General features: G+C 54.9%; 3 protein-coding genes across 3 annotated transcripts; 1 reads left to right on the top strand and 2 right to left on the bottom strand.

Annotated features, from left to right (window-relative positions):
* Window positions 1-92: 92 nt before the first annotated feature.
* CH63R_07834 (C6 transcription factor) lies at window positions 93-923 on the bottom strand (the record flags this gene model as incomplete). The annotated part of the gene is made up of 1 exon (XM_018302808.1): window positions 93-923. The coding sequence occupies one exon, from the start codon at window positions 921-923 to the stop codon at window positions 93-95; it is 831 nt and encodes a 276-aa protein (XP_018157586.1).
* A 2,450-nt stretch (window positions 924-3,373) lies between these two features.
* CH63R_07833 (uncharacterized protein) lies at window positions 3,374-4,024 on the top strand (the record flags this gene model as incomplete). Its single annotated transcript, XM_018302807.1, has 1 exon — window positions 3,374-4,024. One exon carries the CDS (start codon window positions 3,374-3,376, stop codon window positions 4,022-4,024), a length of 651 nt encoding a protein of 216 aa, XP_018157585.1.
* Window positions 4,025-9,918: 5,894 nt separating this feature from the next.
* Window positions 9,919-11,523, bottom strand: CH63R_07832 (Rad55 protein; the record flags this gene model as incomplete). Its single annotated transcript, XM_018302806.1, is given in 6 exon segments — window positions 9,919-10,248; window positions 10,365-10,687; window positions 10,742-10,968; window positions 10,974-11,141; window positions 11,207-11,414; window positions 11,463-11,523. Coding segments are annotated over 6 exon segments (1,317 nt in total).
* Window positions 11,524-14,500: the final 2,977 nt, after the last annotated feature.

The raw sequence follows: 14,500 nt of genomic DNA, 5'->3' as shown, positions 1-14,500 counted from the left end.
CTCACCTGGATTAATAAGAGAAACAATTTGACAGTGTTAAGACGACCTTTCAAAAAACTCCACAAGCCTAATGAGACACAGGGTACTCCATATTACTTCTCTTCAGTGGTAGTCGGGGGAACAGCCACCGAAAGTCTGGTGGCAATGACCGAGTTGGCTGCATTCGGTGTCGCCGGCCCAGGCGTGCCTGGCTTCTGCGATTCACCGCCTTGCGGTCCGCCTGTAAGGACCGAACTCGGTGTGTAAGTTGCCGGAATATTTGCCGAGACGGTCTTCTTGGCCTCCTGGTACAGATCAAAGCAATGGATGAGCGCCTGGTCGACAGACATATCCTCGGGGACAATTCCGGTGTCAAGTATCTTCTTGAGGTGGTCTTCGACCTCGTCAAACTCGGCTTGATCAGAGCGATAACGGTCGGGCAAACCACTGTTGTGCAAGAGTGCGAGGATGCCAGCATTTATAGTGTTTGCAGCCGCGATGATGGTGATGGGAGTGCCGTCCTTATACGACATGGAGCCGATTGCGGTGAGGATCGCCCCAAAGATGATTTGCAGGATGTACGAAACCCAGCGAATAGAGCTCATGCCATGGTACATGTAGAAGTACTTGGTTCGATGCCAGATGACGTCCCGGTAGAGGCCGTTGGGGATGCCTTTGGGCGGGTAGTACCAACAAGACGGATGGAGAGCGATATGGCCTTCCGTGTCGTTGACGCCACCGATGCCGTGGGCGACGATGGCCCATTCCGAAGGAGTAAGGAAGCGGTATCTGACTCGGCGGCGTTGCTTCTGATTCTTAGAGCGAGGTCGGAATGTGGATTGGCTTGTCCCTTCGTCAGACTGCCTCGAAGCATCGGCTTGAGCGTTGTTGGGCGTCATCTCAGCCTCAATGCCGTCGAGTTGCAATGGAGGAAGTTCTCTCATGGTTCAGGACCAAGGGTTGAAATGCTGGGGGGCAGGGCGGAATGAAGCGTAGAAGCAGCCTCGAGTCTCTGGTATGAGGGGTATTAGCGATGAAGCAAGATCACATGGGCAACCAAGACGCACTGAAAACGCGTCGACGTATTGCGAGATGCCGCTCCAGATACTGTAGCTCAGCTGTCGAGCATCGGCTGGGAAAGTCGACGATGAAGGGGGGAACGAGATAAAGGAGACAGTCAAGCCGAGGGCCCCTTATGACGGGCGATGGTTCCCACTTGCAACGCTCGAGAGACGCACGTTGAAAGAAGCAGGGGGGGGGGGCTTCTCGGCCGTTTCTAGCAACACATCTCAGGGTGTGGCAAGGAAGGCGAAAAGGCCATCGTCGAGGGGTCTCTGGCCCCACGTTATTCACAGAACAGAAGCAGCGCCACGATCTCATAATTGTTGGCTCGGAAGTATCGGGCTTGGATGACGGACACTGAACCTTCTCCGATGTTTGACTACGAGTACGTCGCTCTAGAAAAGAGGAAGTCGTGAAGTCGACTCCTTGTCAGGACTTTTGTCCTGCGTATCGTCCAAAATCGAGGGAAAGTGAGCACTACAAACGCAGGCGGCCTTGCTCAAGATTACCATTGACACTTTCCCAAGGTAGACTCACTTTCCAATTGTGGGACCCCAGAATTTCTGGACCATCATGTTGGTGGCTGCATTTCCATCCCACCCGAATAGAGTCTGGCCCATCCACGGTCCCTCCTGCCCGGTGACTCAACACCAACACACAGCCATCTGCCCCTTCCACTTTGCGCCTTTACATCCATCTCCTTTCCATTCAGTCACGAGCATGAAAATTCCAACAAGCAAACAATCAATCAATCAGGCCGATTGGTCAAGTGGTAAGATCCTTGCTTTGGGTTCACTCGAAGTTCAGCAAGAGTCCCGCGTTCGAACCGCGGATCGGCCCCTTTTTACCGCTCATCATGCTCTGTTGATTGATGAAAGTAGACCCAGATCATCACCTCCTCTTTCTCTCTAGAACATACGCAATTGCTCCTAGTGGGTTTCATGTCCCTGCGATTCGTTATGTATATGTAATAACCGCTCCTATACTCTACCTGCCTTTGCGTCCAGCATTTCCTCTCCCTATTGTATTTTACTACCTATGCACACGGTTTGCAGTTGTTAACATTGCGGGTCTATATATATAACACATATCTGGATGTAGTACTGGATAAACTGTCGCGAGTGAGTTGAGCCCTGTCTAAAGATTTCTGGGCAGGCTATTCTTTGTGGACTTCGATTGCTTGTGATGTTTGGTGGTCTTGGCCTGTATATAGATAGCATTGTTCACAGACGGACACATTTCATCCTACAACACTCTTTTCATATTGAGTGAGAGCAGTTGGTGTGTAGTAATGAATGGAGCCTTATTTGAACAGAGTGAAAACGTATAAAACCCTGCACAATCGTCTCGATCCCATCCCGGCCAGAGGCATGTAAGTTCGCTGCTTCGCTGTCGTTAAGCGAAATCAACACGTTAAAATATCTCACTATTCGGGTTGACAGGAGGGATGCAATTGGGAGATAATGCAAACAAACCCAAGTGGCTTGGTTTGTGGTTGGCCCTGCCTGATGGTCCATTCTTCGACACCTGGGTGCGTGTAAGCGCCCCTGTAGGCAACCACAAATGCCGCCCAGGTCAAACACACACACACACACACACACACAAACACTTCAACTCGCCGTAGACCGTTCCTGGCTCCGGAGTCACGCAACAGTGCGTCGATAGTGGTTCGAAGCAGGGTGCAGTTAAAGGTGCAAGGATGCCACGAAGTTCCGGGGCTGCCAAGAGTGAGAAACATCGTCGCCTGGACCGCAAGTGCACGACGGGAAGTCCATGGCGCGGCGCTCCGAGCTGCAACTCGAAAAAGGAACAACCCGACGATTTCAACGGGCGGCTTTGTCCACTCTGAAAACTTCCTCAGCTTTGATCCAGATGATGATGAGTGGCCTGCTGCGCGTCTCACTCTTGGCTCCCTCCCGAGCCACGTAAGCGCCGTAAGCAGGCGCCTAAGCCAGAGGCCCATGATTCGCCGGCGCCGGGCTTCAGCTCTGTTGCCTGGAAGGCAACCCGTCCAAAGTCCAAATGCCCAGTCGCTCATCCGTGAAGACGACCACAGTTGGTACTAGCATTAGAAGAAAGATCTGACGTCAAAGCACAAGGGAGAACCTAAAGGCAAGGTGGAATCGACGAGCAACGGCCGTCCTGGCAGCACCGGGGGCCGGCCATATACATATGTGATGTTGACCTCAAGAGGAGCAGACCAGGCAGACTTTTCGAGGTTGCCTCTGTATAGCCACAACTTGCAAAGTCCCCTCGCGCAACCCGAACCCATCAGCTGCCTCCCGCTGCTCTGCCTCACCTGTCTCGTGCCGACCGATACCGTCTCATTCAAATGTGCATCCCCCGTCCGCGCAGGCATCGAGCCCATACCGACACCTCGTCCATCAGAAACGTCCCTTACCAGCGCCTTGCCTCCCCGCCCCCGGCGCCCCGGATGGCACCGAGACCCACCCCTACCGCAGTGCGCGTCGCCAACGGTGCAGCCATACCGTTTCCGCACGCAACAACTCCCCGCGTGGCCTCCCAGCACGAGCGCCTGCTTCTCGAGCTGCTCCCCTTCAAGGACGCCGTCGAATTCCATGCCTGGCTCAGTAGCAGCTTCGTTCGTGGTCCCTGGGACGAGTTCTACGCCGACTACCTCTCCCCCGCGCTGGCCGGTGCCGGCTCCGGCTCCAGCTCCAGCTCCAGCTCCGTCCCGGAACCGGACAAGACCCGCACGGCGCAGGCGGCGCGCGACGCGCTCAACTCCCGCAAGCCGCGCTTCCTCGTCTACCACCCAGACAAGACGGGCTGGACGGCCGAGGACCACCACGTGCGCTTCATCGTTACGCTCGTCGCCGACAACAGGCTGCACAACTTGTGGTACGAGTCCGAGTGGAAGAAGAACGGGCTCGACATCGCCAAGGCCGCGTACAAAGTGCTCGTCTTCCTCAAGACAGCTACGGTGTACGCGGATCCAGACCCGCCGTCTTACTCGGCATGAAACAGCGCTTGTTCTTGATTCCCAATCTTCATTTACCCTTCCTTGCAGCCCGGTGTCATTTTGTTCTTTTCTTGAGAGGGATGGGATAGGGATTCGTGTGTAAATCATAGGAGCGAAGGGGCCTCAAATGGCATGGCTACGGCGCCCTTGTCGGTGTTGGTTGGTTTGTCCTATCTTGGGTGGCATCGGGGGCGACTAGGTTTCGGAGGAGGCTCGGGCGACCACCGTCCTCCCCGGCCGAGGTTCGTCATGGGCAGATCAGATCTACGAAACCAGTCTCGCCGTGAAAAGCCAGTAACACAAAGAGACGCGTCATGGTACCGTAACATGCCCGGGAAGAGTGGCCCCTACGGGCCATCTTTTAGAGTTTGTTTTTCGTTCGGACCGAGCGCCGACCTCGAATCAATAGACCTTGCTCGTCCAAGAAGAGGAGTTACTGCGAGCCAAAGCAACAGAGGGATGAGGGGTTCCCGAAACTGTCAGCGGGGATTCGGTAACCTCCTTGCGATCAACCCAGACCCCGAGCTCGAACCGAACAACTATTTCACGAGCAGCTTCTTGCGGCCCAGATAATCCGCCCTTCAAGCTTCTGGTTTCAGTTTACTACGAGAGGGGAAATAAACTGAGACTGAGGAGGGAGAGGTATGTTGGCCTGCGCCGAAGATTTTCACATGAAAACTTCGGCGTCCTCGGCCAAGATCCCGAGGGGGAACAAGAGGAATGTCGTCATTCCTGCGAAAAGTTTCCCCTCAAAAGCACATGATGCCATCGCTGTCTGCTTGCTGTCTGGTTGAGGTATACAAAGGGACCAGATAAGAGGTCTCGACCCTACTCTCGGGAAGTCTATTGCATGCGGCATGGGCGGCTTTCCAAGAAGCATTGAGCGCCGAGCAGGAGCCAGCTCTAATATTGCGGGGCCCGGTTGTTGAGTTGACATGTGATGGCAACTCAGTCATGCCGACTCAAACAGAACACATGTCAACCAACTCAGCATATGGCGTGCTGTGTGGTTGTCAGCAAGGGATGGGAGGTCTGACGTAGGGATGCAAAGAGGCACCGCAACCGCCATCCCTTCCCAGCTTGTCATAGACCTCCCTAGGCGAAACACTGACAAACCCGTCCTGACGAACTCTCCCAGTCTTTAAAAAAAATTCAGATACCTCTAAGCACACGCCACCCTCCCTATCCATCTCACAGAGTTGTAAGAAACATCACTGGCAACACACGCTGTCAGAGAGAAATGCCGTAATAGGGCCGTGTTGGCAAGACAGGCCGGCAATCGGTTTTCTGCTGTTATTCCCCGCTTGCGTGCGTGTTGCATGCTTTGGTTTGGGGTTTCTCGGGAGGCACACTACAGGACATGACGAAGTACTCTGTGCGAAAGCTTCATGAGGGGTTGCCTCAGCAAAGCTTGTGGTTACACTTGGACAACGTCCATCGTACGACGGAGACGGAGGCCGCGGAACGCTCACTGCTATGACAGATGGGCCACGCCCGTCGATTACCGTCACCACAGGAGGCGGTCTGGGGACCTGGCATATACAAGACAATAACCCAGAGAGAGAAAGAGAGATACAGGGAGATAGAGATGGAAACGAAACCACAAGCAGACACAAGCAGACACAGAACAGCAGAGCACATCTCCGACCAAGAGTATATGTGACACAGGAAAACCAGCATCGAATTCAGGGCGGACGGCATGGGGGGGATGTGAAAACGGGGATGCGTTTCGCGTTGGCGATGGTGGTAGGCGGGCGGCTGGGGAAGGGAAGCGGGAAGTGCGCATGATTGCTGCAAGTCACCCGCTGCGTGGCCACCTCTATCCACCCATCTTGAAGCGTGATCTTTCCCTCATTGCCGCCTCCCGTTGTGTCTGTTGCTGACTCGTGCCTACATACCTCGCTCAAGCCGGGGAACCTATAAACAATGCTCCTTCTCAAAGGTAGGAAAGGCAAGCATCTCCGGCCCGTGGGCGGCCACCCCCAGCAGTGGTGACGGAAACACCAAGCGGGAACGGCACTGGGGCCTGCATAGCCTTTACATATCCACGCCTCTGATATCATACGATGTATGGGGAGGGTAAGGGTGGTTGAGAGGAAATGACAACGGTAGAGACAAGTGCGGAGACAACAAGCATCAAATAGGGAAACAAAAACAAGCAAAAGTCGTGGAATGAAACAGGAGACAGGGTAGCCATAGACGGCGAAAGGGATAGGTCAGAGAAAAGGGGGGAACAGCTATCGAATCGTATCATTTTATCTGTTCACATGTATAGCACAGGAGGTCTGGGTGAGCCTCTGGGCGGGTCAAGCAGGACGCGCGCATCGGGGGTTACAACGGACGAGCAGATGTCGGAGACTGATTGCCCGTCACTTGGTTCCATCGACATAGGGGAGACATGCATTGCCTCTACCTTCCGCCCGCACGAAAAGACCCGGAAAAGGAAGAAAGAAAAAGATGGAACCAGAGTTGGTCGATCTGCGCATGATCAAGCGGCACAATGGGCTGACCAAAGAACGGGAGACGCCTACGGTCTGCAGCGGAATTGTCTCAAGTCGGCGCTGGGATCTGATCGGTTTTTATTACCAGTCTTGAGTGGCTACTGTAAGTAAGTGTGGGTGTGTGTGTGTGTGATGTAGGTGGATGTATCCGCAGTGTAGGTGTAATTCCTCCTTTGGAACCGCACCGTCCACAGTTTTCTCCTTCGTGCTGTATTGAGATGTCTTTCTGCTACTATGCGGTACTTCCCCGCGGCTGCATCGGTACGCGACCCGCGGCGACTGGTCGATCTGTGCAGTAGTACGGGTTATGCCCGCAGTTCTAGTGGCCCGGAGAGGAACAAGTAGAAGGGGTGGAGGGTATACTAGCTGCGGCGAAGACGTATACGCGCGTACCGTCACAAGCAAGTCCCGGGGAGGCGTGTCCTGCTCGTCTTTGCACCGGAGAGGCTCGTAGTAGCGGCGGCAGGAACATCGGCGACAATCGGTTGCAGATGGTGGTGGTGTCGTTGTTTCAACGATGCAATATCGTACGTGACTCTGTCCGATGCGGAGAACAAACGCGGGTTTTTGGGGCGCGCCAGCGCTTCGGTCGATCTGCCTGCCTGCCCCAAGCAGACCCAGTCTGTGCCTTTTTTCTTTTTCTTAGGAACCTCCGTCAGAAAAAAACCCGGGCGGTTGCCGCTATGTGTGTATTTCGTGTGCTGCAAGGCCTCGTGTGGACGCGGCTAATTATTTCTCCAGCCCAGATAAGACGATGGCTTCGGCTTGGCTGGCCCGACGGGATGACGGCAGTGGCTAGTGGCAGCCGGCCGGAGCCGGTTCTCTGTAGACGCTCCGGATTGACGATACTCGGTCTCAGGTCACCTCCTTCTGGCACCAACTGGCATCTTTCCGGTGAGCTTGGCCAAGATCTGATGGGCCAAGGTGATCTCTCGACCTCCACGATCGCAGGACAGGAAGGATAAGCCCGTTGGGCTACTCCATAATTTTGGCTACCGTACGGATACAGTGTCCTATGAGCCGCGGCTGATGCAGCATCGATGCAACGCCGTATAGAAACAATTCAGGCACATCTCGTGCGCATTGTTTTCCTCGCCGACATGAGTCCCCTCCCTGGACGGTGAGTGTGCATCGTAGAGCTGGAAACGGCTGCGCAAGTGCCAAGCGGAATGGCATCATTCGCCCCGATGATGAGCTGGTCTAGACCCCTCAGAACAATATCAGACAGCGCAACGGTATCGGTCCGGTAGCATCGTAGGCCGGACCCTGCTGCGCCGGAGAATAATATGAGAGAGTTGTACGTACAATATTACGTGAGTTTTGCAGAGCCTGTGGGAATAACCTCTAATGCCAAGGCCAGATGGAAGTGGATGGGGCCAATTTCAAGGGATGTTGCAGGTATCCGTCGCGGCATTAAAACGGATTAGCTATGTGAACTGTGTATGTTTGTGGTAGTGGTGGACTGAGTGAGCGCAGCGGGAATTTCGAGTATCGATAGCTTCTAACCTTGTGCTGCTGTCCTGAAGTGGAGGAATGACGGCTCCGTTGCATCGCAGGGCTACCAGTCCCAGGGGCGTGCGCCTAGTAAAACGTGTCCTCCAGCAGATCCGGGGGGGAGAGTGAGAGGGTGTGCCTGCTCTGTGACTGAGGGCGAGATAGTCACGAAGCCAGACGGGATGCGACAAGGAAACAGCCTTAAGAGAGTCGGGAAGAGAAAGGGAGAAAAAAAAAAAGGATCGCAAGGGGCATTCTACCGCAAAGTCCCTTTTGCTCCAGAAATACTTGTGTACTTCCACCCGTCGCTGCTTTCGGGCTTGCGACGCCAGAGATGGTGTTCTTCTTGGAGTGTACAGAGTATAGGGTACAGAGTACCCTGGATTCTGCACAATATCTCGCATTCAACAAGGAAGGAGACAACGTTGGGATCCACATTTGGATGGATAGTGAGTGACCTGGATACCTGCTCAGGTACACAGACAGTCGCCATTATCTGGCATGTGCAAATAACCAATCTCTACCTGTGTGCATACTAACTGCCCTGATGTGAAGGTGCTAACGCCTACGCCAACGCCAGCACCAGCACCAACGCTTCGGCGGACCCTCTATTCCTGCCCTGGCATGGGAGAAATGGAGGCACCCTCCTCCCCTATGTATAGTCTTTACTTCTAGGTACCTTAGCGTCCTCAGTCGCCTTGGGGGGTTGAGCTTGGCGCGCCAGTTAGCTTGGCTGCTGGCAGAGGGCGGCCTTGGGGCGCTCCAATTGCAGCGTATCATTTCGCCGTGAGCAGGCCGAACTACTGCACCTCCTGCACAGGGCTTGTGGAGCCCCCCGATCTGACGCCATTTTTTCCTTCGAGAACAAAACGGGGCCGAAGACAATGATAGCAAGCTCTGACGAGGAGGGGAGGGGAGGAGAGGGGGAAACCAGAGTGAAAAAAGAGAGATTTCCCCACGACAGCCCGCTTCGGCCTTGCCCCCCCCCGGCGCAAATGGCCTCTTCACCCCAGTCAAGCGCGCCGCAGTGCTTGCGTAGTTGCGCCTCTCAACAGCGAACCTCACCTCAGCCATCATGGTCCTCTTTTTCCTTCCGTGGAGGAGCATCCAGCCGCATCCGGACTTGACCGACGCAAAACGACAACACACTGCTGTCGTTCTATTCCCACTCTCACTCCAGCCAAGGTCGCTTAACATCCTCAGCACGTCCCCCCCTTTCTCTTGCTCTCTCGCCTTACAGTCCTTCGACGACCAGAGTTTCTCATCCCATGGAAGGACCCCACGGATTTGAAGAACGGGGCACCCTGGGATCGGGGCCCCGGGCCAGCCGCGGCCTCTCTGTCTTTTTGCCAATGCTAATGCCTCACCCTCTCCCTTTCCCCTTGGTGGTTGGCGTCTGAAGCTCGTACTCTCAGGCGGCCCGCGTCAAGCCGACATTTGGCCGAATCGTGACGATGAGATTTCATGCTCTCGGTGGAGCCGGGCCTTGACCGACCGCTGCTTCTTATCGGTCCTTAACCGCTGAATCTCTGCCTGTGGCGGGTCGTCTCTGAAGCTCGGTGGAGTTGATCTAGTTTTTCCCTCTCTCTTCTCTCTCTCTCACACTATCCCCTTCTCCCGCCTCATCCACGCATCCCGATGCTTGTGAGGCTCCGTAACGTGACACGCGCGATGTTCAGACCTCCAGTCTCAGTGTCGGCTTCGTGCGGTAACTTCCTGCTCGTTTCTGAATTCTGTTCGAGTCCAGAGCCTGCGCCTGCCAGGGTCACTAAAAGGGGCCAAGTCTCCAAGAGAGGGCCATGACCATTTTGTCGATTCATGCTCGTCCTATCTGTCGGCCAAGCTCCGGCCTTTGGCCCGGAATTATTCCACTTGGCCCTGCCTCCGCTCTACCCTTCCCTACTCGGCCAATTCGTCTTTATCTCGGCCGCTAACCGCTGCCTCCTCCACTTCTTCCTCGTCGTCATCGTCGCCGCCGTCGCCGTCCTCTTCGCTCTCGGCCGCCTGCGTCCCCAGGAGCAGGTCTTCGCTACCTTGCCATTGCGGTGGCGGGCCGGGAAGTGCCGCGTCGTCGTCCTGAACCCACCCGTATTCCTCGTCGTCCTCGTCGTCCTCGTCGCTGTCGGGCACTTCGAGACCGGCCTCTGCCACCTTGCGTTTCGCCCGGGGGGTCTTCGACAGCAGCACCGATGGCTGGCTAGTGTCGTAACGCACGCCAATCACGCCCGTCTGTCCACAATAATATTTGCCCAGTCAGCAAACCGCTCAGCCTCCCTTCTTGGGAACCCGCTTTTGCGATATTATGCCGGATCCGTGGCTATCGTCCAAGGGAGTGAGGTACTGACCGCTTCAACTCTGAATGCTGCTGCATTCTGCACCATGTCCGGCCCAGCCTTGCCGTCTAGCTTCTGCACCCCGGCGAAGCATACCGTCGATGGGTGTCCATCCTTCCAGACCCAGTCTCTGAACAGCACCACCCGTGTGGACATCCCTTGCTCCCAGATTCCAGCATTAATGGATGGGATCAAAGTCGGGCTCCGCTCCAGTTGCATCTTTGTTGCGCATTGCGACAAGACCACCACTGCGCAGTCTCGCGTTGCCGCTAGCTTCTGCAATGCGTTGGCAATGTACTGTAGAGCCTGTAGCCGTTTCGCTGAAAACCCTGGACCTGGCACGCTGTTAGCAGGCGGTCCTTATCTGGTATGAACGTACCATGGTACACCTTTGCCTTGCGGCGGTCCTTTCCGGCCATCGGGCGCCTTGGGGAAAGCGTGGTTCACTATGGCCGATAACGAGTCTATGACGACCAGAGCCGTGTTCGCTGGCACCGTTGCCGCGGTGGGACGGCATAGCAAGGCGACAAGGTGAGGCAGGCTTGGGCAACTGTAGTGGGCGAAGTCATCGCCGAGTGCCTTGGTCGGTCCCTCGTCCGCAGAGGGCCGAGCTAATCTTACTGCCTCAACCACAGCATTGAGTCGCCGGCCGCAAACAGAGTAAGAGCAGTCTTTGATAAGCACATCAGCCTCGCCTTCTTCTCTTCCAACGCGTCGCAGGATGAGATGAACCGACCTACCCAGACGGCACCGCGCCCCTCCTGTGATGCATTGGCGACAAGCTGAATGCTTGAAAGGAAATGTCAGCCTCGCACCCCCTTTCAAAACATGGAATATTGCATTCAGCATCTTACCCCAAGGCCGTTTTGCCCGAGCCAGGCGGTCCCCATATCTCCGAGACTTGCCCTCTCTGAAGACCTTTACGAGCTGTTCCAGACTCCTGACGGGGGCCAGAGAAGGCGAGCGCCTCGTCTAAGCGGTCGATGCCCGTAGAGATGTGTCTGGCGACATCGTCGTCCAAATCCTCCAGTGCCTCCGCAGCGGACACTGTGGGCAGTCGATCTGTTTCCGTTAGTTGATCTGCCGGCTACTTGGTGGTGACATACATACGCGTTGACGGTAGATCGAAGCTGGAAATGTCTTTCTCATGGACGGAGTGATACTTTTCCATTTCTGTTTTGTCGTTCGTCAGTCAGTTGGCTTCTTTGTGCTGGTTCTGTTCTACAAAAGCTGATGTCGAGGAATTGGAGGAGGCGCACAGTACGTCCGTCGCCATCCTCACACGCGCCCCACACAAGATCAACAGCCACAAACCTAAGTTGTGTGTGGCTTGTGTATCCACAACTGCCTTTTGGGAGTTAGATAGAGAATCACCTACTCTCAGGCCGTTGACAATGTAAACGACAACATGCGCTTCCCTCCTGACTCAATCGTCACACAGCACCAAGAGTTACCGGCACCTAACTTATTCTCAAGCGGCAGCTAAACGCAACCCGAAAGGCGAATGGCTGTGCGTTGTAGGAGATACAACCTTCGACCTTGTGATATTGAAAGCCATCGGCCTAGCATGGCAGCGACAGTCGTCACTTTCGAAAGCCTTCTGCAGTCCTTATTCGCACATTCTTCTCCCATTCTGCAACACTGCCAGTCTTCTGTGCCCGTCTGTCGATACAATCTGCTCACTTAGAACCAGCTGTCGATCCTACGGAAAACAGGACGGCTTTGATTGGGCCGTCTCAGTCATTTTACGATTTTGGTACCGACCCCCCCCCCCCCCAGAGCGTCTGGGAGGGGCCTTTGGAAGCACTGGTTACACCGGATGACAGGAACTGCCACCACCACGGCAGCATTCATCGGCCAAACGGGTGGAACGTGGCCTTCGGCATCTTGTCCTCGAACGCCGCCGACTTACGTTCGCATTTCCCAAATCAGTAGTCGATCCGCAAACCGATCATTCCCGCATCTACTTGGAATATTCTCGGGCTTGTACGATCTCACTGTCTCTAGAACTTCACACCCAACTTCAAAGCTTCGAGCTATCAGGTCTGAGATCTCGCATCAGTCGGACAGTCGAACACTCGCACACGCTTGAACTTCCTCGTTCACGGTTTCATCTACCTGTGGTTGCATGGAATGCCCTCGTAATCCTGGACAACAATCAAACCAACCCTGTCGCTGTGAATGGTTGGCATTTGCAACAAACCACAATTCAACCGAGAGTTACCTCCAATGGCAGACCATAGTGGAAGTGCTTTGACCATGCTTGTCAACGCTGAATAGTCTTCAATCATCTCTAATTGCGACATGATCCTGGGGCTGCGGGGGCTTCGTATGCCTAGATTGAGCAAGTTCTTGATCCAGGGACGTTCTCATGGGATCCAGGTCGTCCCCCATCGGAAGTCCAATCCTCTTTAGCTTGAGCAGCAGAGCAATGCCAGGTTGTCTGTCGAATGCCAGCATGACCCGTCGGAAAGGGGCGCTCGTCGGCTCGGAAATCGGGAGAATGGCTATCGACTCCAAACGAAATCCTTGCGAAGATCACAGACGTGTTCTACTTCTACCCAACAGCGAGGACCCGAGACGGCCTACAACGCACCTGTACGGCCAACTGTCGTCCTAGAGCGCCGACCGAGGCTCAACTCAATGCGAGCGCTGCCACGGATGTCCCCGATGACTGCGCTGTTATCAAGCGAACGACAACATGCCACACAGTTTCTTCGAGAAAGGGTATGTTCATAGACAAAAACACATCTTTCTATCCCGAGGATCCGAGCTCGGGGCGACGGATCACGTTATCTTATGGGACAGGTGGCCCAGAGTCGACGATTCCTGATTGCTGTAGTCTGGGCACTGGGCATTGGACAGAGGTCGTTCGTCTCACGAGCTGGGGTAAATTGCCAATAAAGTCCCTGGTGGCGTGGGTGCCCGCCGGCCTGGGGTCGATAACGCGGAGGCCAAGCGGAGTTTTCCTCATCCGCATTTTCGTCCCACAAGTTGTGTGGAGAGCTGATATCGGGACTCGGGCCAGCAATTTGCGGCGCTTCAAACTGCCTGCAGTCGCTCGCTCACAGGTGCGGATAACACCGGAATGGTCAAGGCACGATGAAAGTTTGAAGTTTGTCTGTTCTGGCCAGACGTCTGGGCATCTGTATCCATGTGCAGATGCAAGGTACGCGCTTCCCAGCATCTTGTCATGTGGAAGAATGCTACCATTTCCCCAACTGCTAATTACGATTCCCCAAGCTTTCGCCCTTACATCATCCTCGGACTTTTTCCTTTAGGCAAAAGGGACCGATTTCCCCCTGGGGTAACAACCCCCCTCCCTATTTTCTTCTTATCAATTCACATGTGATTGGGGGGGAGGGGCATGTGTTCCGAAACTCAAAGCTCCCAACGGCACAAGTTCCAGCATGCGCAGTGAAGCGGTGTCTTTTTGAGGGATACCTCTCGGCGCCGTCGATTCATCTGTTTGCGTCTTACCTGAGGCAACCAGAATACGACAGATTTTTCATGGGTGCCACTCACATGCCGCCAGCTATGACCAAACCAATGCACTGAGCAGCTTGGTTGTTTGCTTGTGCTTGTCGGAGAATCTCGGGATCTCGTCGACGTCCTCAGAAAAACCGGGAACTTGGGGCGACCGTAACAACACACCATCCGGCTCTCACACCTCTGGGCGTGGCTCTGACTCTCCCCACAAGCTGCATTCCGTGTGTCGTCTTCCCCGGTAAAACGCCATCCCCTGTCGTTTTCCACGCCCCCAGATACCGCCTGTTTAAGCAAGCTGGTTTCAAACACAGGCGTGTGTGTCCCAGCATGGAAACTCGGGTCAACATTCACCCAAGCCAGAGTACATACACACGCATACACACACCGATATCCGCAACTCCTCTGGACTCCAGCTCACAAAGCCTTCCGCCCTGGCCTCTCAAAGAACACTGCGGGGTGAGTACGAATTGTCGAGAGAAGTCTGGGGAAGCTTGGGCTGACCCAGCTCGGTTCATTTCCGCTGAGCCGTCGAACTAGGAAGCAGGGACAAATACTGACTCATGGCTGGCGGGTTTCGTAATCGACACGAAGTAAGACCGCGGCAACCCACAGTTAAAGCGAGGAACTGAGCGGTGATGTGCCCACTGTCCCGGCGCTTG

This window comes from Colletotrichum higginsianum, chromosome 5 (assembly GCF_001672515.1).
Source record: "Colletotrichum higginsianum IMI 349063 chromosome 5, whole genome shotgun sequence".
Classification (NCBI taxonomy): Eukaryota; Fungi; Ascomycota; class Sordariomycetes; order Glomerellales; family Glomerellaceae; genus Colletotrichum; species Colletotrichum higginsianum.
Note: the sequence above shows the minus strand (reverse complement) of the source record. Positions and strands in the feature narration are given on the sequence as shown.